The sequence below is a fragment of the Suncus etruscus genome, chromosome 7, assembly GCF_024139225.1.
Source record: "Suncus etruscus isolate mSunEtr1 chromosome 7, mSunEtr1.pri.cur, whole genome shotgun sequence".
NCBI classification, from domain to species: Eukaryota; Metazoa; Chordata; class Mammalia; order Eulipotyphla; family Soricidae; genus Suncus; species Suncus etruscus.
This window is the reverse complement of record NC_064854.1, coordinates 57,452,835-57,474,364: the sequence shown is the minus strand read 5'-3', so window position 1 is coordinate 57,474,364 and position 21,530 is coordinate 57,452,835. Positions and strand designations below refer to the sequence as shown.

Genomic DNA, 21,530 nt, shown 5'->3' with positions numbered 1-21,530 from the left:
TGATCAGTTAAGTCCTAAGAAATTTGTACAAATTGAACATTCTTAGCCCCAGGACTGAGGCAGACAGTGCTGTTTCTATAGATATTTTTTTTGTTCTCCTCCTTTTTTTTCATTAATATATTTATTTAAACACCTTGATTACAAATATGATTGTAGTTGGGTTTCAGTCATGTAAAGAACACCCCCTTCACCAGTGCAACATTCCCATCACCAATGTCCCAAGTCTCCCTCCTCCCCACCCCACCCCCGCTTGTACTCTAGACAGGCTTTCTACTTCCCTCATTCATTCACATTGTTATGATAGTTCTCAATGTAATTATTTCTCTAACTGCACTCATCACTTTTTGTGGTGAGCTTCATGTCGTAAGCTGGACCTTCCAGCCTTCCTCTCTTTTGTCTCTAAGAATTATTGCAAAAATGTCTTTTATTTTTCTTAAAACCCTAGATGAGTGAGACTATTCTGTGCCTATCTCTCTCCCTCAGACTTATTTCACTCAGCATAATAGATTCCATATACTCCATGTATAGGAAAATTTCGTGACATCTTCTCTTCTGTCGGCTGCATAATATTCCATTGTGTATATGTACCACAGTTTCTTTAGCCATTCATCTGTTGAAGGGCATCTTGGTTGTTTCCAGAGTCTGGCTATTTTAAATAGTGCTGCAATGAATCTAGGTGTGAGAAAGGGATTTTTGTATTGTATTTTTGTGTTCCTTGTGATCCCTAGGAGTGGATCGTATGGGAGCTCAATTTCCAGTTTTTGGAGGAATCTTCATATAGCTTTCCATAAAAGTTGGACTAGAGGGCATTCCAAAATTAGCAGCCTAAAGAAGGAAGCAAGCAGCTTTGCAGTGTCTTTGCTTCTCTGTAGGAAATGCCACTTGGTGGCAGCAAAATACCTCTGATGAGAGAGAAATTGCTGCTGATCATCTAGCATTACAAGTGGAGTGTGACATGGATTATTTCTGTGCAGTGGTTCCCTGTCAGCACAATTTGTTTGACTGGTTTGTAGTTCAGTTGGATGACATGTTAGTTTTAGGCTGTGTCTAGTTAATGTGTAACAAACCAGCCAACCAACTATACAACCATACAAGTGTGTGTTTTGAACTAGTGCAAGATACTTAAGGAATTTTTTTTTGGGGGGAGGTTTGTTTTTGGGCCACACCTGGTGGTGCCCAGGCATTATTCCTGGCTCTGTGCTCAGAAATCACTCCTGGCAAGCAGGTGGGGACCATCTGGGATGCCGGGATTCGAACCAACAATGGTCTTGCAAGGCAAACACCCTACCGCTGTGCTGTCTCTCCAGCCCCCTACTCATGGATTTTTTAAGTGTTCAGGTTCCAGGGCCCTGGCAATGACTCAGTGGGCTGAAGTGCATGTTTTACACACAAGAACCCCAAGTTCTGCTCCAAGCATGGTCTCCTGAGTTTCAGAAATCATGTATTTTTGTGGAATAAGGGTCTATATCAGAGAGAATTATCTATCATCACAGTTCCAAAAGTATATATTTGTGAATGTGTTAAATAATTTTTCTCATTTCTACCATGAAACAGTCCAGAAATGCCAGGATGGGAGGAGAGTTTGACCAATTGGAAGCATGTTCTGTTTCAAGTCGTTGATAATTGATAATCTGAATATTATGTGCCCTGAGAAATATGAGATCATGTGCCAGAAATCAGAATAGTAAAATGCACAGTCCTTCTCATTCTAGTTGGATGAGACAATGTAATACTCTTGGTACAAATACACTCCATCTTTCTTATTTGATTTTTTGGGCCATACCAGGGGTTACTCCTGGCTCTGCACTCAGGGATCACTCCTAGTGGCCCAAGGGGATACCATATAGGATGCCAGAGATCAAACCAGGTCAGCAGCATGCAAGGCAAATACCCTAAACACTGTACTGTCTCTCTGGTCTGAAGCTTCCCCCCCCCCTTTAAAAATGTAGCCACCCTTCCCTTTTCCTCTGCCATGTCCCTCTCATTACTACAGGGCTGTCCTTCCCTTTCTGACCTCTCTTCTCCTCCAAGTCTTTTGGGAAATGACTGCCCACAATGATTTAGTTCTTTTATCTAGTAGACTTAGAGACTGTTCACAGTCTCTGGTTTGCTGTGGGAAATCTAGAGATGTGATGGTACATGTGTTCAGCTGCCCTAAGGCTCAGGGAGAGACAGTTGGTTGTAATTGTTGTAATTAAGAATCATTGCTCTGGGGATTAAAAGGGAAATAGAACCCTAGTATGGCATGTAGGGTGCTTGTCTTGTGCACAGCCAACTATTTCGACTCCCAGCACCACATCAGACCTCCCACCTCCACGCAACTCCAGAGTAATCTCTGAGCACAGAGTCAGAAGTGGCCCAACTTCTCACATCCAAAATGTCATCCCAGTTCATAATTTCTGTTGGATGCTGAAGTCAAAAGCAGGATGCAGCCCAGTGAGAACCATTGTTACATCAACAAATCATTGAATTTAGGCAAATGAAAACAAATCCACTGCCTGAAATAATCATGAAATTCCAGTGAGCTTTGCCTTCACTGGCTAAAGGAACATTTGACTTCTGAGTTGAATTCTGTCTCCCCATTCCTTCTTTTATGGCCTTTAAAAGGTAGGAAGCATCCCTGAAAGCTCTTTAATTACCTACTCAAACCCCATTGCACTCCCGCTAATCACTGTGTGAGCAGATCACAGGGAGATATTATCAGGAGACTTACCAGAGAATGTCACTGCCCAATAAATTTTTATGGCTCTTTTTATCTGAAGGAATAGCTGATATTGCTTTTCAGCATGAACCAGACTAATTTTGTTCATTAAAGTGCTGACAGGGTTGATGACTCACTGTGGGAATCGATTGATATGATCATAATAGCATAACCAGTCAGGAAATTTGACTGAGGTGTATAAAATTTTGATACTTGTTTTGGGGTAGGTTGAAATATGCCCCTTTTATAGGAAATACAATAATCTAAAATCCCACAAACCTGCTCTTTTGTTTCTTTGTTGTTTTTTCCTTAACTATGGAAGTCTGAGTTTCACAAAGCATTTATATGCTATATGTGATCATGATTGATCAGGACATTGACTAAGCTGCTATTCAAGAAAAGGTGTGCTTGAGAGAGATATATATATAAAGAGAGAGAGAGGGAAAGGGGGGGGAGAGAGAGATAGAAAGAGAAAGAGAGAATAAAGTGGTTGAGATAGCACATTTATTTCTCTGAGCCCAGAAAGAGGAAAGCTGGGTCCAAAGATGGTAGTTCAGCTCCATAAGGAAACTTGCGACTTAAATTCCATCTTTGTTTTGACTCCACCATCCCCTGCAGTGTTGTTTGGGTGGGGTCTGATCATTCCACACCCTATTTCCCAATTTATAGGAAGGAGGACATTTAAAGCAAAAGTAGAGAGATAGTACAGCAGGTTAGACTGCCTGCCTTATACATGTCTGGCCTGAGTTCCATTCCCAGCACCCCAGGAGGTCCCCTGAGGGTCCCAGGGCCAGTTTCCAGGTGAGTAATTTCCACATGTGACTGCCTCAAAACACTTAAGTTTTACATCTTAAATTTTTAAACCTTCAGATTCAAATCCTACCATCTGAGAGGGGAAATAGTTTAAAGAATAGTCAGTGTCCTCTGCCCTGTATGGAAGATAACATCTCTCTTTTGGCTAGCACAAGCAGGAAGGGAAGTCTGTAGCTGGGTCTGCTGCATTTCTCAGGTACCTGGTTCTGTCCCAGTTGTCCTCAGAGCGTCTCATTCTTGGTCCTGTCAACCATATTCCACACTGGTGGTTCCAATGAGAGCAGGAATGGAGGAAGCCGTATCAGGTTTGGAGATGTGAGAAAGAGGCGGGAAGATACAGAGACTCACAGGAAATATTTACCTTGTGGGGAGAGTGGGGGGAGGCTAAATAAACCTTCATCGTGTCTGTAGCAATGGGGTGAGAAATACAAGGTAAGTTAAGCTGTGTTTCTCAGATGCTGTTGGGTGGATCTGAGAACTACTAAAGATTCTAGAAGGTGAATATCAAGTCACTGATGTTTGGTGATATGACTCAAAGAACTGGGGTGGTGCTTTGCATGTGGATGCTACCCTGGGTTCAAACCCCAGCATCATATGGTCCCCTGCACACTGCACTAGCTATCGTCACTAAACATAACCAGGTCTGAACAACAACAAAAAAGAATTATTGCTGCCTTCATTTGTTTTTACCTTACGTGTCCTCTTCCTCCATCTCTTCTCAGTATGAGGAAAGGGGCTGCACAGTCTTTTTTTTTTTTAATCACCATGAGATAAATAGTTAACAGGTGTTGATGGTTGAGTTTCAGTCATTGTATTTCAATGACCTCCTTTCACCGGTGTTTACTTCCCTTGCGCAGTTTCCCTTCTACAGTCTTTTCCCTGGGGAAGGCAACTCACATATTCTCATGCACTGCTTATTATGTGCTAAGATGATGTCACTGGAAAACTGAGCACTACCCCAACTCAGCTCCTGCTTTTTCTGATCAAGTGTCTAGAGGGATACCACAATCACCTGGTGCCTCTAAATTAGCAGCTTGAAGAGAGTCTCTCTTTCTAGAGTAGGGCTCTTATTCAGATGGCTCCTAGTCTGGGCAAGGATATCAGATCTGCAGCTTTGTATTGGTGGATTTTAGAAAGGACATAACATGGTACAGGGACCTGGAAAGTTACACAGAGATAATGAAGAGCTGAGTTTCCTTCCTGATGCTACTCAGATTTCAGCATGGCTTGGTTTCCATGACAACCATACCAGGCAGGGCTCTCATTTTCTCTTATATTGTTTACTGCAGGGGCTTTATGACTTGGTGCCTTCCATCTCTTCCTCCCTTAAATTCTTTGCCCTCTGCTAGAGGATGCATCTTTGGGGGGGGGGGGGGAATGTCTTTATTCTGTTATTCACTCACCTGTTGTCCACAGTTCATCTTTCAGTGTTTTCTTTTCATGGGATTCTGACCTCAGAGTCTCTGCTGGTTTTATATGTACCAATGAGGCACATTAGCACACACTGTCACGAAGATGCCCGAGCCAGCTCAATTGTGTGTCTGTGCCTGATATCAAGTCTGTAAAGGCCTAGAAGACAAGGCGCTGTTCTGTGCTGGGTTTGTAATCCAGTTAGCATCAGCACAGCTCTGGGTGTGGGGTGTTAACAAGGAGAATTCAATGTTTCTTCTTAGCCTTTGCGTAGTCCTCCCCCCCTATCTCTTGGGTCTAAGTGCCAGTTTGGGTTCTTTTGTGTTACTTGTGTCATTCTTCCTAAAGCTGTTGGCATTTATATGGCATATATTAAATCCCGAAGGATTCGGGACATCTTAAAAGCCAAGATTATCATGTCTTTGTTTTTAAAAACAGCAGCTGCTCTGTTACTGGCCACTGTGACTCAGCTACTTGCTTGTCTGCACTTTCTGTGGCCTGTCAATGTGATGGTTCTAGATTAATGGTAGCACTTTGAGAAACATGACAATTGCCATTAATCATGGTTTTGCTGCAGTTAACCAGGTAGTTTTAGTTAGTATAGTCTGTTTTTCTTTTAAAGTATTATTACATAGGTTGACATTTTGGAATGATATAATTTAAGATGCTCTTAAAAACTTTATTAATGCCACTGTAATGGTTTTTTTAAAATTTAGTTTATTTATAAAGTTGAAATAAAATAACTATCTTGGCATAGACTATCTGAGAACATAGACTAGCTAAGCATACCATCTACTAGTTGGAGTTATTGAAATCATTCCTTAGCAAACCTATAGTTGCTTTGTTGAGATCTTGTGGGATCTTTTAGGAAAGAAAAGAGCAACAAAAATGAAATCTTTATAACTCAAGGGGAAATTTTACTTGACTTCTGGTTTCAAAAGAAAAGAGATCATAGGCTTGGAGTTGTGCACTTGCCTTGCACAACCCAACCTGACTTTGATCTCCAGTGTTTCATATGGCCCCCCAAGCTTCCTCAAGAGTGATCCTTGGAGCCAGAGAGATAGCGTGGAGGTAAGGCATTTGCCTTGCATGCAGAAGGTCGGTGGTTCGAATCCCAGCATCCCATATGGTCCCCCCAGCCTGCCAGGAGCGATTTCTGAGCATAGAGCCAGGAGTAACCCCTGAGCATTGCCCAAAAACCAAAAACAAACAAACAAACAAAAAGAGTGATCCCTGAGCTCAGAACTTGGAATAAGCCCTGAGCACCTATGGGTGTGGCCAGAAAATCTGAGATTTGGCAACTGGCTTTGCAAAATAAGAGCAGATAATTATTTGAGCTGTGGTTTGACTGTAGCCTGCTTTAGGAATGGAGTAGAAGGCACATTACCTGGTCCACATCAGCAACTGAAAATATTTTTATTCTTATTCTCGCCACAAAATAAAAAATAAAACAGATCAAAAAGGCTACATAAAATAAAGAATACATTAATGTGAGAGGCAAGGCAAGAATCTTACTTTGTTTTTATTTTTCCTAACAACTTGTCAATAAGATTTTATGTTTTTATTTTTGTGGTGTGGGGATTGAACCAAGGACATTAATCAGGAAAGGCATGTGCTTTACCTCTGAGCCACATCCCAGACCCAATGAAGTCCTCAAGGTTCTCTCTTCTCTTCCCTCTCGATCTGGCCCTTATATTTTGTGTTTGACAAGGAGAATAAGACTTAAAGAAAAAATTAAAAAATGTTAATAGTAACAAATGTCATGAAAGAAGACAAAGGTATCATTTGTATTTTCCTAATATTAGTGATGAGGAACACTTTTTTTCATGTGTCTTTTGGCCATCTTTATTTTTCTTTAAGGAAGTGTCTGTTCATTTCTTCCCCCCATTTTTGATGGGGTTAGATGTTTTTAGACTGGTCCAGCCTTTTGTAAAAATAATATGAACATTCCTCAAAAAGCTAGAAATTGAGCCTTCATAAGACCCAGCCCAGTAATACCATTCCTAGTGATATACACTATTTACAATAGCCATAATCTGGAAACAATCTAGGTATCCAAAAACCGATGAGTGGCTGAAGAAACTGTGGTACATCTATACAAAGAGATACTATGCAATCATTAGGAAAAATGAAGTCATGAAATTTGCTTATACATGGGTGGACATGGAAACTATTGTGCTGAGTAAAATGAGCCAGAGGGAAAGGGATAGACATAGAATAAATTCACTAATTTTTGCGATATAAGAAAAACAAATATGGTAATAATACCCAGAGACAATAGAGACAAAGGTCAGCAGGTCCAGCCCAAGGTAGAAAGCTCATCACAAAGAGTGGTAAGTGTAGCAAGAATAGAGAAGGATGGGGCTGGAGAGATAGCATAGAGGTAAGGCATTTGCCTTTCATGTAGAAGGTCGGTGGTTCGAATCCTGGCATCCCATATGGTCCCCTGAGTCTGCCAGGAGCAATTTCTGAGCGTAGAGCCAGGAATAACCCCTGAGTGCTGCTGGGTGTGACCCAAAAACAAAACAAAACAAAACAAAAAAAGAATAGAGAAGGATCTACTAGAACAATGAAAGTTGGAACTGATCACTCTGGACAAAAACTTGGTGCTGAAGGCTGAAGGCGGAGATACTTAACAGGCAGAGTTCTCCTCAATAATGTGGGGCCGGGCGGTGGCGCTAAAGGTAAGGTGCCTGCCTTACCTGCGCTAGCCTAGGACGGACCGCGGTTCGATCCCCCGGCGTCCCATATGGTCCCCCAAGCCAGGAGCGACTTCTGAGCGCATAGCCAGGAGTAACCCCTGAGCATCACCGGGTGTGGCCCAAAAACCAAAAAAAAAAAAAAATAATAATAATAATGTTGCAAACCACAGTGTCAAAAAGGAAAGAGGGGCGAGCAATCACACAGTGGTAGGGCGTTTGCCTTGCACATGGCCAACCGGACGGACACCGATTTGATTCATGGCATCCCATATGGTACCCCGAGTATGCCAGGCCAGGAGCGACTTTTGAGCTCAGAGCCAGGAGTTACCCCTGAGTGCTGCCGAGTGACCAAAACCCAAAACGAGAGAGAGAGAAAGAGAGAGGGGGGGAGGGAGAGAGGGAGAAGAAGAGAGGAGAGAGGAGAAGAGAGAGAGAGAAGAAATTTGCCTTCCTAGAGCAAGGTGTAGGTGGAGTAGCGTTTGGGAGGGAAAGAGGAGACATCAGTGATGGTGAAGGGAATGGTGTTCTGGTGAAGAAACCCAACAATGAACAATTTTGTAACCACTGTGCTTAAATAAATAAATAAATAAATAAATATACAGAGGTATCTATTCTGTCACTGCCTGCAGCAAGATGCTGAGAGAAGGTTTCTCTAGTCTAAATAGAATTAGAGTTTAATGAAGCCAGCCCTGTACAGCTCAGACAAGAGCAAGTGCAAAGGCCCTGAGATGGGAGAACAGAAAAGGAGGCCAGTGTGGCTGGAGTGTAGTCAACAGATAGCAAGATATAGAGAGATGAAAGAGATGTGGCTGGATCTATGGAAACATGAACAAGAGAATAGTAATGTCCTTTGATTAAATAGGAAACCAGTTTGAGTTACTGGGATTTTTGTTTATATTGGGGGGGTTGGATTTTTTTTTCCTTTTAAGTTTTTAAAGGAAGCGATTTAATCTGGATATCTTTTTGATTGGAGAATTTTGTATGTGGAATGAGAATGGAAAAGAGGTCAGTACTAAAGCCTGGAAATTAGCGGAGATGTTATGCCAGTAGGGCCAGGCAGGAAATGGTATTGCAGGCCAAGATGTTGACAGTGAGGATAGAAAAAGAGGACAGGTTCAAGATAATTTTGTAGATAGGTCTGGCAGGACTTACAGATAAATGGATTTGGGATCTAAGGAAAGTGAGAAATCAGAGATGTTGCTGAGATACAGCACTGGCTCTGCAAAACTGTAAGTAATTTGTTTGAGCAGTTGTTTGACTACAGCCTACTTCAGGAATGAGATGAGTCCCTGCATGCTTTGGAAGGCATGGTTACCTGGTCTGCAACTGCAGCTGTCGAGATTTTTATTCTTATTCTCACCATAGCACATTCTTTTTTATTGTTAGTTTTTTTTTTTTTTGGGGGGGGGCACACTCACTGGCACTCAGGGGTTACTCCTGGCTATGTGCTCAGAAATTGCTTTTGGCTTGGGGGACCATATGGGACGCTGGTATTGAACCTAGGTTCGTCCTGGGTCAGCTGCGTGCAAAGTAAACACCCTACCACTGCATAGCACATTATTTTTAAGAATTTCTTTTCTCACATTGCTAAGTAGTTAGGTCACCTTTTTTTTTTTTTTTAATTTTTAGTTTGACCAAAGTAGATTCAAATCTTTCACAGTAAATTTTTAGGTACATAGTGACATTGAATCAGGGGTATTCCCACCACCAATGTTGTCCTCTCTCCACCCCTGTTCCCAGCATGCATCCTATATCCCCTTCTTTACCACCTGGGTTGCTAGTATAAGTGATCCCCTCTGTGTCTAGCATGTAGATTGGGTGTCGATTCTATTATTGTTGGCTTTGGATTTGGTGTTTAAGTCTGATCATTTTTTTTTTATTTCTACTTAATGTTCATATGACTGTCTGGTCTTAGTAACCTCCATTATTTCCCCCTCGTTTGTGAGGCGGAACAGGATGGTTCAAATTATGTGGTTCTGTTTGAAGGAAAGAAAAAATAAATAAAATAAAATGGGCAAAACAAGCGAAATCAAACAAGCGAAAAATGAGAGTCCTTCTAGAGTCTATAAATATCAATTTAAGAGAAGGGAAAAAGGAAGAAAAACATAAAAAGAATACTAAAAACATAAAAAAAAATCAAACAAAAAACTCGAAAAGCACTACAGCAATAAAGACAACAACCACACAATAACCACAGTCCTGAAATAAAAACAAAACAAAGCACACACACAAAAAATACCCCCCCACGAGGAAAAAAAACAAGCAACAAACAACAACAACAACAAAACCAAAAAGAAAAAAAGTTAATTTGTGCTTCTCTTTTTTTTTCTTGCATAGGCACAGTAAATATTGGGGAAATTAGAAAGGGAATTCCCTTGGCCTATAAGAGATATAGAGTTTCTCCGCCCTTGAAGTATACTGTCATGGGAATAACTACAGGCTCCACAGGCTCTTTTACTCTCCCCTTGGTCCTTTAGGTCACCATATTTTTAATGGGGGTGGGAGCATACACATTGGGATTCAGGGCTCTGTGCTTACAAATCATTCCTGGCCGACTCGAAGGACCGAATGGGATGCTGAGGATCTAATCTAGGTCAGCCGTGTGCAAGTTAAATGCCCTACATGCTGTACTATTATTTTGACCCATAAGTCATCACCATATTTTAAGCCAGTGATTAGAAATCTCATTGGTAGGAGTCAATAATTCAACTCAATAAATAATTCCTAAGTTTTATTATACAAATGCACCAGCATATAGAGTGGCCCTGGGAACTTCCTAATGAATAGAGGAAGTGTCTTTATATCTTCTTCTATAAGAAAATAACTAGGAGGGTAAACTAGTTCCCTAATGTAGGATTATATATCTGATTGCTAAATTCTGCCTGACATAATTGAGAAGAACATTGACACATACTATATAACATCTTTTCATGCTGTCATATTTTTCCCATTTTCTCTCCTTGAGCCCCATATTTTATCATGCATCTGTCAATGATTTCACAATCTCCCCTGTGGCTCTGATGGTGACTAGGGGCTGTCACTACAAGCATCTTTCATTTAGGGGCTCTAGACTAGGGCTGGTCTCTGACTGGTTTGTTGAGTAAGAGAAAGGCTATGGATAAGAGCACTGGGATGTAGATGCTGCTTTTAAGGATAACTTTTAGTTATTCTTTTTTGGGGGTGGGGTCTCTCAAACAGTGTTTTAGGAGCCCAAGTCATATTCTGCCAGTGAGTCAGAAGACTTAGTGGTAAAGGGTCCCCTGAGGTTCTGGGAACCACTAGACCCACCACTGCAGTGCTCAGGGTCTCCAGTGGTTCTTGAGGGACCTTGTGCTGAGGTTTGAACGCAGGTGATGGCACCAAAAAGCATGCACCCTTGACCACAACCTATTTATTATCTGGCCCCTAAAATTTCTTTTAGAACCCTGGACTCATTAGTTATCTGTATACTCGTAACCATGACATAAATTCTGTGGTTTCCTCTGGACAAACTTGATTAGCTTCTAGGATCTAGCTTATTTATGACTTAGTTTCTTATTGTTTAAATAACTCAGTTTTAAGTTTATATGTTAGATACATAATGATCCAAAAACTATAATTATGGTTACCATTTATCAGCTATATGCTCTTAAGCAAGTCATATACATTTCTGGACTCAGATATCTTCTATGTACAATGAACATAATTGGTTGTTAATATTTAGGGGTTAGAATGATAGTGCAGCAGGTAGCCATGTGGCCAACCTAGGTTGGATCCCTGGCAACCCATATGGTCCCTTGAACATTGCCAGGAGTTATCCCTGAGCACAGAACTAGGAGTAAGCCCTGAGCACTGCCGGGTATGGTCCCAAATGAAAACAGAATAACAAAATATTTAATGCAACCGGGCTAGTAGGTTAAAAGGTTGGATAAAGTACTGTTAACACCATAGCAGTTTATGGCACTGATAGTTGCTGAATAGGTAGCAAGAATGTATGGACTTGAGAGATAAGACAGGGGTTGAGGGGTTTGCCTTGCATTCAGTAATCTTGATTCATTCCTTAGCACCCCATAGGGTCCCTGAGCACTGCCAGATGTGCTCCTTGAATACAGAGCCCCAAGCACCACTGGGTCTGACCCTAATGTGTATGGCAAGTTAAGTCCTGGGTAGAATAGAGAATGAGGCCAGTAAAGGAGCTTGCAGGCAAGAAAGATGTCAGGAAGATCTGTTTTCTTGTTCCTAGCACCTTGCAGACAGTCTGTACAAATACTATATATGAAACAGAGCTGAACTCACAGGGAAGGGAGAGAGGAAGCAGCTTGCCTCCAGTGAAAAATAAGGAAAGGGCCAGAGAGATAGCATAGCAGTGGGGCGCTTGCCTTGCATGCAGAAGGAACGTGGTTTGAGTCCCAGCATCCCATGTGATCCCCCGAGCCTGCCAGGGGCAATTTCTGAGCGTGGAGCCAGGGGTGGCCCCTGAGTGCTGCCAGGTGTGAACCCCCCCAAAAAAAAAAGAAAAAGAAGGAAAAATTACTTCTGCATTGACATTTTTCTGCCTCTGAAATTCTGCTGAATCCACTTGAAGCTGTGAGCAGAGTGATAGGGTGTCCGAGGGCAATAGTACAGCTGTGTCATCTATTCCCATCTTCATTCTAGAACACTAGCTTATTCATTCACAGAAAATGTAAGGGCCCCATCTTGACATATTCATTTTGTGGATAAAAATTCAAATGCTAATACAAAGGGTGACCTATATAACTCCTCCACCGAACTTGTTATTTTTCACAGTGACAGCTGTTAAACTACACCTAGAATTGCATGTAACATGAAGATGCTAGGGATAGCAAATTTGATAGAAAACAGGAGCTGGACCACAGGAAGAAGGCAGATGCACCATGAACTTATCAAAGTGCACTGAGGACCTTATTTTTTTTAACAAAAAGAAAACACACATACCATAAAAAAGTAAAAGAGTGGGGCTAGTTGGAGGCCCTCAAGGAATAATATAGACCCCATAGCTCATTGTCACAATCTACTCTGTTGAAAATAAGAAAATAGGGCTCAGATCACATTTATTTAGACCTTCTGCCAAACCTTGCACACAAGTGTGAGCTCCACACTACTTGCCTGGATGGATGGACAGAGGTGGCATCAGGTCTTCTCTCCTGTCAGTGCTCGGCTGAGCTGCCTAGAATATTACCTCTCTGGTGAATGAGGAGGCTTCTTAGTTCAAAAAACAATGAGAAGGCAGATGTGCTTTGTTGGACAAGTGTGCTGAGAAGTAGCTGTTTTCATTGCAGGCTTTGGTTGCCCTCTCTGAACTCCAGTCTTAAATCTTATTTGTTCTTACTAAATGACTTTGAACCATTCTCATATGGAATAAAATGGGAAATCCTGTCTCCTAGTAAGATTTTATTGTTAAAAAAAAAAAAAAGGAAAAAATGACCATATCACTTGAACAATGGTGAGTGGCTATACTGAAATGTGCAGGGCTCTTAGCTTTCCTGGCTCTGCCTCAGTCTTGTGATCAAGGGCAAGTCATGAGAATCTGCTTTTCGGTCTTTTTAGCAGTAATATACATGTTTTAGACTTTGATTTGGGGGGTTATTTTGGGGAGGAGTTGCTCAGGGTTTTGTTCTCAGGGAACACTTCTGGTAGGCGCAGGCATCTAAACCAGATCAGATGCACATATAAAGCAAGTGCCCTACCCAATGTACTATCACTCTGGTCTGTGTGTGTGTGTGTGTGTGTGTGTGTGTGTGTGTGTGTGTGTGTGTGTGTGTGTGTTTTGGTTTGGGACCTACACCCGTTCATGCTCAGGAATTATTCCTGGCTTTAGTACTTGATGGACCATATGGGAAGGATGTTAAGGATCAAGTCTGTGTTGGTCAAATGCAAGGCAAATGCGGTATCTGCTGTACTATCACTCCAGCCCCTATATTCTTTATTTTTTCTATACTCTTTATTTTTAATATAGTGTTTTTTGGTGGTGGTTTTGTTTTGCAGGTTGCTTTTGTGTGTTTTTTCTTGGTTAGTTTTTGTTTCTGGCCACAATGCTCCTGGGTTACTCCTGGGTTTGAGCACAGGAATTAGTCCTGATGGGGCACAAGGGACCATATAAGATGCCAAGGATCAAACCCAGTTGACTGTATGCAAGGCAAGTACCCTTCCTGTTGTACTATCACTCTGGCCCCCAAATGTTGTAAGTTTTTTTAATGCCTTATATGTTGCATCTTTATAAAAAAAATACTTTAAATGTAGCCATCCTTCCCAGAATGCTAAAATAATTTCTGCATTCTAAGCACTTGGATTTGGCAGTGAGTCCTTTCTTAGCTGGTTGGTTCTTATTCTTTTTTTTTTTCAACATGGAACGTTTCACAAATTTGCATGTCATCCTTGCTCAGGGGCCATGCTAATCTTCTCTGTATCATTCCAGTTTTAGTATATATGCTGCTGAAGCAAGCACTGGTCCTTACTCTTTTCATCATTCTCCCTCCATACCATTTTGCCCAAAACACCTTTTGTAGAAATCCCAGCAATTCTAATCAGGACTGGGGCACCCACTTTCCTTGTGCAGTATAAAAAGCAAGCTTAGGTTTCTGTTCTTGTTTTTAGAAAGCAAGAGTGGATAAAAGTCAGCCCTTCCTCAGACAGGCTGACTGACTTCTGTCTGAGCATGACGTATATTGGAGAAAACACCTCGGCCATCTGCGAGCTTGGAATTCAGTAGCAGGAGCACTGAGGCTAACACTGATGGAAGGTGGACTGGGAGGGAAGCGCATCTGTCCACTGGTTCATCATTGGCTTCTCATTACAGCATTCTCCCCTGAGACAGACTCCTGCGTGCTCATTCACCTCCACCACCTCTTCCCCCACTTCCCTTCCCTACCCCTTCATTACTGATTCCCAGCCAGAGGCGGCAGCAGTGGCAGTAGCAGTGTCGGCACCAGACACCAGCAAGGCTTGTCACGAAGCAGGGATTGCAATGAGCTCATCCTTTTCTCCCTGCAGCTCCACAACTGCCCGACTCCTGCTGCTGCTGGCGCACACAGCCACATCATCACACACAGACCCACAGCGCTCGCTCGCTCTCTCTCTCTCTCTCTCTCTCTCTCTCTCTCTCTCTCTCTCTCTCTCTCTCTCTCTCTCTCTCTCTCTCTCTCTCTCTCTCTCTCACACACACACACACACACACACACACACACACACACACACACACACGCACACGCACGCACTCGTGCGCACACACCCTCACACTGGCCCTCAGCATGCTCTAGCGCTAGCCGAACCACCTCTCCGTTTCTGCACATGTAGAGGAACTCCTTGCCTGCATCACTCGGAGACATTGGCTTGCTTCCGATTCCTCGCGCCGGCTTTTACTGAGACCAGTGTTTGATTTCCTTTTCCAGTGGACTCTGAGGCTTGTGCACAGTGGATGCTTTAGCCCAAAAAAAAAAAACAATGATCTTCCTGTGGAGACATTAGCTGACAGTGCCCATCTTGGACTGGCTTGTGCCTGTTCCTGGGGAGACCCACGCCTGGCTCCCCTCCCTCTGCACTTGCTAAATTGTGCCTCAGAGCTCCTGCTTCCTCATTCTGGATACCTACTTACTGCTCATGGAAGAAGGGGTGCCCTGCCCAGCCCCGGCTGCTAAGCTCCCACCTCCTGTCAAAAAGACGCAGGATATGCACGACGAGAGGAACAAGCTGGTGAATGAGTACGCGTGCCGGGTACTGGAAGTTCTGGGCATGGGGCATCGGCTATTTGTGCCTCGGCTGCTGGCGGTGAGACACGTTTTCCTTGTGCTTCATTTGGAGGGGAGCAGCCACTCTCAGTGAGCTGGCGATCCTTGTTTCCTTCACCTTTTCCCTACCAGTCCTGCTGGGCCCCATCCAAGCCTGGACCTGGCCCCTCCTTACTTGGCTCCCTGAGGTGTGCTTTGCTGTCAGAGCCCTGGCCAATTAGCGGCCATGTCTCTCTAGCAGCCGAAATAAATGGAAGCTTTTTGGACCAGTGAGGCGCAGTAATGAAGCAGAACCCCCAAGTATTTGACATTGACATTCTGATGCTTGTGTCTCCAGAGGGTTAAATTGTTCAGCAGACACAGCTACCTGTCTAGATGCCTATATGAACTGCTTTCTAGCCTCTTTCCTGGGTTAACAATTTGATGACTATTATTTTTGTTGGGTGGAGTGTTTGTTGTTGATCTGACAGGGTGTTGTCAGATCTACCCAATTTCTTGGGTAGAAAATCAGAGATCTGTCTCTTTGAATAATTGATCTGTGTGTTGGGTTGTTGGGTGCTGTTGACTCAGTGCTGTGAATCTGGGAAGTCGGGCTGCCTATTTTTTTATTTCTAGAATGAGAAAAAAACACCCTCCCCCATTTCCTACCAAGGGTTAAAATTAAATACCCACAATCACTGGTACCAGGTTTCTTTTTAGTGATTTGAGAAGTGTACCTAGCAACTCTCCTATAATATAATTGGTCTACAGTAGTCCTCTACCACTATTTGATAATTGGGCATGAAGAATTAAGCTTTGTCTGTTTCCTGCAATGGAGTTGGATCCCATTTCAGATGATACCCTCAGTATATTTCGCTCAGATGTGAGTCTTTAAGACCAATATTTACTTGAATGGACTTGACTCTGTTCTCCCACCTTCCAGGGTTGTTCTTTTTATATTTATCAGCACAGTAACTAAATCAGGCTTTAAGTTTATATTTGCAAGCAATTGTGGACTTTCCTGTATAATTATTTTAGGTATATTAGGAAGCCAGGGACATAAGGGATTTCTTACCCTGAAGGAAATCTATGTATCATTGGAAAACAAAGTTAGATGTAATGGCCAGTAAACAAATAACAAGGAAAGGAGAAGTATTTTTGAGAAATGTGCCTCCTTTGTCATATAAGAAAGAAATGTGAAGAGTTCAATGCATGTGTCTTAATGCCCACATGAGGTCATCGGTTGACACTTGAAGCACATCTTTTTTCCTTAATAAAAGAGAAAACTGAAGATTCATGATCCTATTAGGCATTTTAAGGTAATATTAAAAAGCATTTTATTTCAGGAGTTTTGGCATAAAGAAGCACTAAAAGACATTTCAGCAAATTCTATTATATTTGCATCTTTATGAAGAAGCATCTCCCTGTATTATATTTACACTTAATTTTTTTTAATTTTTCTTTTTTAATTCAGCAAAGATTTTACTTACAGGAAAAGAAAGCAGGGATTTCCCTGGATGCTGGGGATCTCCTTAAGCAGGATTCCCTACCTCCATGATCTTAAACACAACTTTGTTCCTTCAGGCTTCCTCTGGGAACTCCTCTATGGTGTCTTCATTTTCCATTTTATATTCATTTCCCAATTTTACTCAAATTTAGAGGTGCTATGTTAGGAATGACTTGAAACTCAAGTTTAAATTCTTCAGTGATTTGAACTCATAGCTTCCGCCCTGGGAAGGATATAGACATCCTGGGCTGTCGCTGGAGTCTTCCCAGTTTGTCCAGTATATCCTTCCAGCAGTGCTGGGCTCTACCCTACAGAATCTCACCCAAATTACAGGTGGTGGTGTGTGCCGAGCTGCCTTTGGGGTCATTTGGAAAGCTCTGACTTGTAGATGAAAAAACTTCTCTATAGAAATAGAACCTGCTTTGTGTGGGGAAAGCACATGCCCTTCAATGAGCCAACATGGCTGTGATTTGGGGTTTGCTTTTCAATGAGTTGCTTCTCCAGGTTTAGCATATGAAGTAGGGCAAGTGCAGATACTCAGGGTGGTGTATTGGACTGGCTAACGATGTGAAATCGATGGCCACTCGGCACGAGCATTCCTTAGGGAATCCTGCATGTGCGATGGTGTAGACTTCCTATCACCTGCCATTCAGCCAAGTGATGAAGCTGAAGTGTTGCTGGACTATTTTAGTCTCATATTTTAAACATTGATATGTGTGGGTTAATTGCCTACAGTTGCTTGCTTTAAAATTGCTTGTAATTTTTGCCATATAAAATAATCTAAACTGTAAAATAATCAAGTGCATGGAGATTTACTAAGCTAATGGTGTGAATGTGGACTCTGAACTTTATTTACTATTCTATGACTCACAGAGGGACTATCATCTATGTCAAAGGGATGTATTTAATGGTACAGCACCTGCCTTGTTTTGTGATGCCCTGGGCCAGATGCCTCTCACCCGAAATCTGGCACTTTTGGCATTGTTGCTAATTGCATTTTAAGGGAAGTCTTAGGAAAGTACAAGTTCCCTGTAAGAAGTCCAGTGCAGGGTCGGAGAGATAGCGTGGAAGTAGGGCATTTGCCTTGCATGCAGAAGGACGGTGGTTCGAATCCTGGCATCCCATATGGTCCCCCGAGCCTGCCAGGAGTGATTTCTGAGCATAGACCCAATACCCGCCCCCCCCCCCCAAAATAAGTCCAGTGCAAATAATCACCAGAAATAAATCCCATATATGTACTTAACAAACACGTTTCTTTGGTCAAATTAAAATATCAATGTGGAATATTTCAGGTATCCTAGGCACCCCATCAGCAAGTCTTCCCTCGTCTGAAGTCCATGTTTCCTGGTGATTCTCAGCTGAAAAGAAATCCTCTTAGGGGCTGGAGCAATAGCACAGTGGGTAGGGCAAATGTGCTAACCTGGGACCAACCCTGCTTTGAAATCTTGCATTCTTTATGGTCCTCTGAGCCTGCTAGCAGCGATTTCTGAGCTCAGAGGCAGGCACAGCCCCTGAGTGGCACTAGATGTGCTCCCCCTCAAAAATAAAGAAAGAAAGAGAGAGAGAAAGAGAGAGAGAGAGAGAAAGAAAGAAAGAAAGAAAGAAAGATAGAAAGAAAGAAAGAAAGAAAGACAGAAAGAAAGAAAGAAAGAAAGAAAGAAAGAAAGAAAGAAAGAAGAGAGAAAGAAGAGAGAAAGAAAGAAAGAAAGAAAGAAAGAAAGAAAGAAAGAAAGAAAGAAAGAAAGAAAGAAAGAAAGAAAGAAAGAAAGAAAGAAAGAAAGAAAGAAAAGAAAAGAAAAGAAATGAAGTGCACTTAGTCACCATAACTAAAGGAAGAAAAGCCATTTGTGGTGAAAATCATGATGGTGAAAGAGAATTTCCCCCAACAATCCCCTAAAAGAATTCAATTTAGGGGCCGGAGAGATAGCATGGAGGTAAGGCATTTGCCTTTCATGCAGAAGGTCGGTGGTTTGAATCCTGGCATCCCATATGGTCCCCTCTGCCTGCCAGGGGCGATTTCTGAGCATAGAGCCAGGAGTAACCCCTGAGCGCTGCCGGGTGTGACCCAAAAACCAAAAACCAAAAAAAAAAAAAAAAAAGAATTCAATTTAAACCCTTCTAGATTTTTGTTATCCAATAGTTCAATAGTGAGAGATTTGGAATGGAAACTTCTGGAGCTGACACAGAAGACTTAGAACTGTTTCTTTCTACCTCTACTCACCTCCACTTTAAAAAAAAATTCACTTAAAAATGTGATACTATGACACTGAATTTTTCAGTGGGAAAAGCACCCTTAAATGGTGTCAGCAGGGGCCCGGAGAGATAGCACAGCGGCGTTTGCCTTGCAAGCAGCCGATCCAGGACCAAAGGCTGTTGGTTCGAATCTCGGTGTCCCATATGGTCCCCCGTGCCTGCCAGGAGCTATTTCTGAGCAGACAGCCAGGAGTGATCCCTGAGCACCGCTGGGTGTGGCCCAAAAACCAAAAACCAAAAACCAAAAAAAAAAAAAAAAAATTGATGTCGGCAGTGGCAGCTATCAGAAACCATGCTCTGAGAGAGTATGAAATTTGGGGAAAGAAAACTCTTGCACGGTAGAAATTTTTCTTATCCCTCAAGATTTTTTCCTTTTGTTAAAAGACATGGAAATTGCTGTCATGTCATTATCTATGAAGGCCAGTGTTGGCTGTGGTTTCAGTTTATAGTTTTTGGGCACTGCACACTGAATCCATTGATCTAGGACCACAGATGGTAGATATTTCCAGGCAAATGCTCCTGCTGCCCCTTCAATGGCTGTTTTAGGGTTTAAATTTGATCAAATTTATTAGACTGTCAAACGGCATTCTAATTTTTTTTTTCAATTTTTGACCTTCATTTTTAAGCAGGGAATACAAGAGCAGAGGGGAATGTGTCTATCTCCTACTTCTGTCTCTACTTGTTAATAGCTAATAGCAACTTCTTTTTTTTTTTTTTTTTTTTGGTTTTTGGGCCACACCCAGCAGTGCTCAGGGGTTACTCCTGGCTGTCTGCTCAGAAATAGCTCCTGGCAGGCACGGGGGACCATATGGGACACCGGGATTCGAACCAACTGCCTTTGGTCCTGGATCGGCTGCCTGCAAGGCAAACGCCGCTGTGCTATCTCTCCGGGCCCTAATAGCAATTTCTTATAAAAGAGAGACTGCGATTCTTTCTATGTCATATTTTTCGTGATCTCATTAGGTTATAGGTTTCATACCCTCTTATGCGCCTGGGCTTCATCTTGGCTGTATTTTGAGGAAATATTCAATGTTGGGAATCAAACTATGGCCCTTATGCATGCTATCCGTGATCTCTACCAAACAACTTTCTGATAAATTCTCAGGAAGGCATCTAAATCTTTGCAGAGCAGGAAGCATTCACTTCTCAGTTTTAAACAGAAAGTTGTTCCAGAAATGGTTGTTATAAAAAAGAGAGTTCATAACCTGCTCATGATGTGCAGAACATATAAGTTGCTTTATAATGATTACAATGCTTCTTGTTTCTTGGATTGTTGTAGTTTTGCTTTGGAACCACCACACCTAGTGATACTCAGGGATTACTCCTGGGTGTGCACTCAGAAATTACTCCTGGTGATGCTCTGGGGGCCATATGGAATGCTGGGGATCAAACCTGGGTCAGCCACTTGCAAGGCAAATGCCTTCCTCGCTACACTATCTCTCCAGTCCTACAGTGTTTCTTAAAGATAGGAAATTGAGGGGTGGGAAGGGGAAGTTAATCAGAATCAAAAGTAGAGCTCAGTGTGTCTTCTAGAACAATGGCAAGGAAGGTTTTTGTTAATGTGTCTTTTACTTCCTGGCAAATTTTCATTCACATTGAAATTCATTCTATTTCAGTCTGTGAAAAGAATACACATTCTTACAACTATGACTGCTGGTTTTATGGCACTAAGTATGTGAGAAAGCAGATACATTTTAGCTACTAAAATATTAATATCTAAACACACTTGAGCAATAGAATTTCCCAACTTTCATTTCTGATCATTGTTTTGAGTAAGTAAAAACATGTCTTTCCCATTATTTCTTCCTCTGACACTTGTAGTTAAAGATGTCCCCCCCTTTAAAGAAGGAAGACAGTAGAAACTTTTTGTTTTTGTTTTTGTTTTTGGTTTTTGGGCCACACCCGTTTGACGCTCAGGGGTTACTCCTGGCTATGTGCTCAGAAATCGCCCCTGGCTTGGGGGGACCATATGGGACGCCGGGGGATCGAACCGCGGTCCTTCCTTGGCTAGCGCTTGCAAGGCAGACACCTTACCTCCAGCGCCACCTACCCGGCCCCGACAGTAGAAACTTTGGCAGGAGTTAGCCACAGCTGGGATGAGGATGAATTTAATCCTTTTGACTCATTAGAGTCCTTTCTGGAGGTGGAGGTTGAAGCAGTAAGAGAATTTCCATCCATTTCCTGCCTTTGCTTCCCTGCCCCTTGACTATCAGAACACCTCAGCTTGTTTGGGGAACATACCTGTGATAGGCAAGCAGTGGGGTTTGGAAGTCCTCTCTAGTATTTGACAGGACCTTCCAGGCCTCTCTGGATTCTGGTCACCAGCCTCACTCACATAGAGGATCCTGCAGCAGCTTTCCTGAGTCAGTCCCCTCTTTTAAACAGTATTTCAGGGCACCAATCATGCCTGCCTTACTCAAGAGCAGATGTCATAGGAGAGA

The 21,530-nt window shown here is 42.4% G+C and overlaps 1 protein-coding gene and 1 non-coding gene across 3 annotated transcripts in view; one reads left to right on the top strand and one right to left on the bottom strand.

Annotated features, from left to right (window-relative positions):
- The window catches only part of RABGAP1L (RAB GTPase activating protein 1 like), a 369,153-nt gene that overhangs the window by 273,214 nt on the left and 74,409 nt on the right, over positions 1-21,530 (top strand). The window contains exon 1 of one of the 2 annotated variants that reach the window (XM_049776426.1): positions 14,815-15,390. The exons of the other annotated variant lie outside the window; for it this stretch is intronic. Within the exon in view, the coding sequence (XP_049632383.1) occupies positions 15,223-15,390 (168 nt within the window). The 5' untranslated portion in view covers positions 14,815-15,222. Of the gene's footprint in view, positions 1-14,814; positions 15,391-21,530 lie in introns of those variants that run through there. 2 annotated transcript variants of the gene reach the window in all.
- LOC126015235 (U6 spliceosomal RNA) lies at positions 13,965-14,071 on the bottom strand. Its single transcript, XR_007498122.1, has one exon. It is a non-coding gene; the product is annotated as a U6 spliceosomal RNA (small nuclear RNA).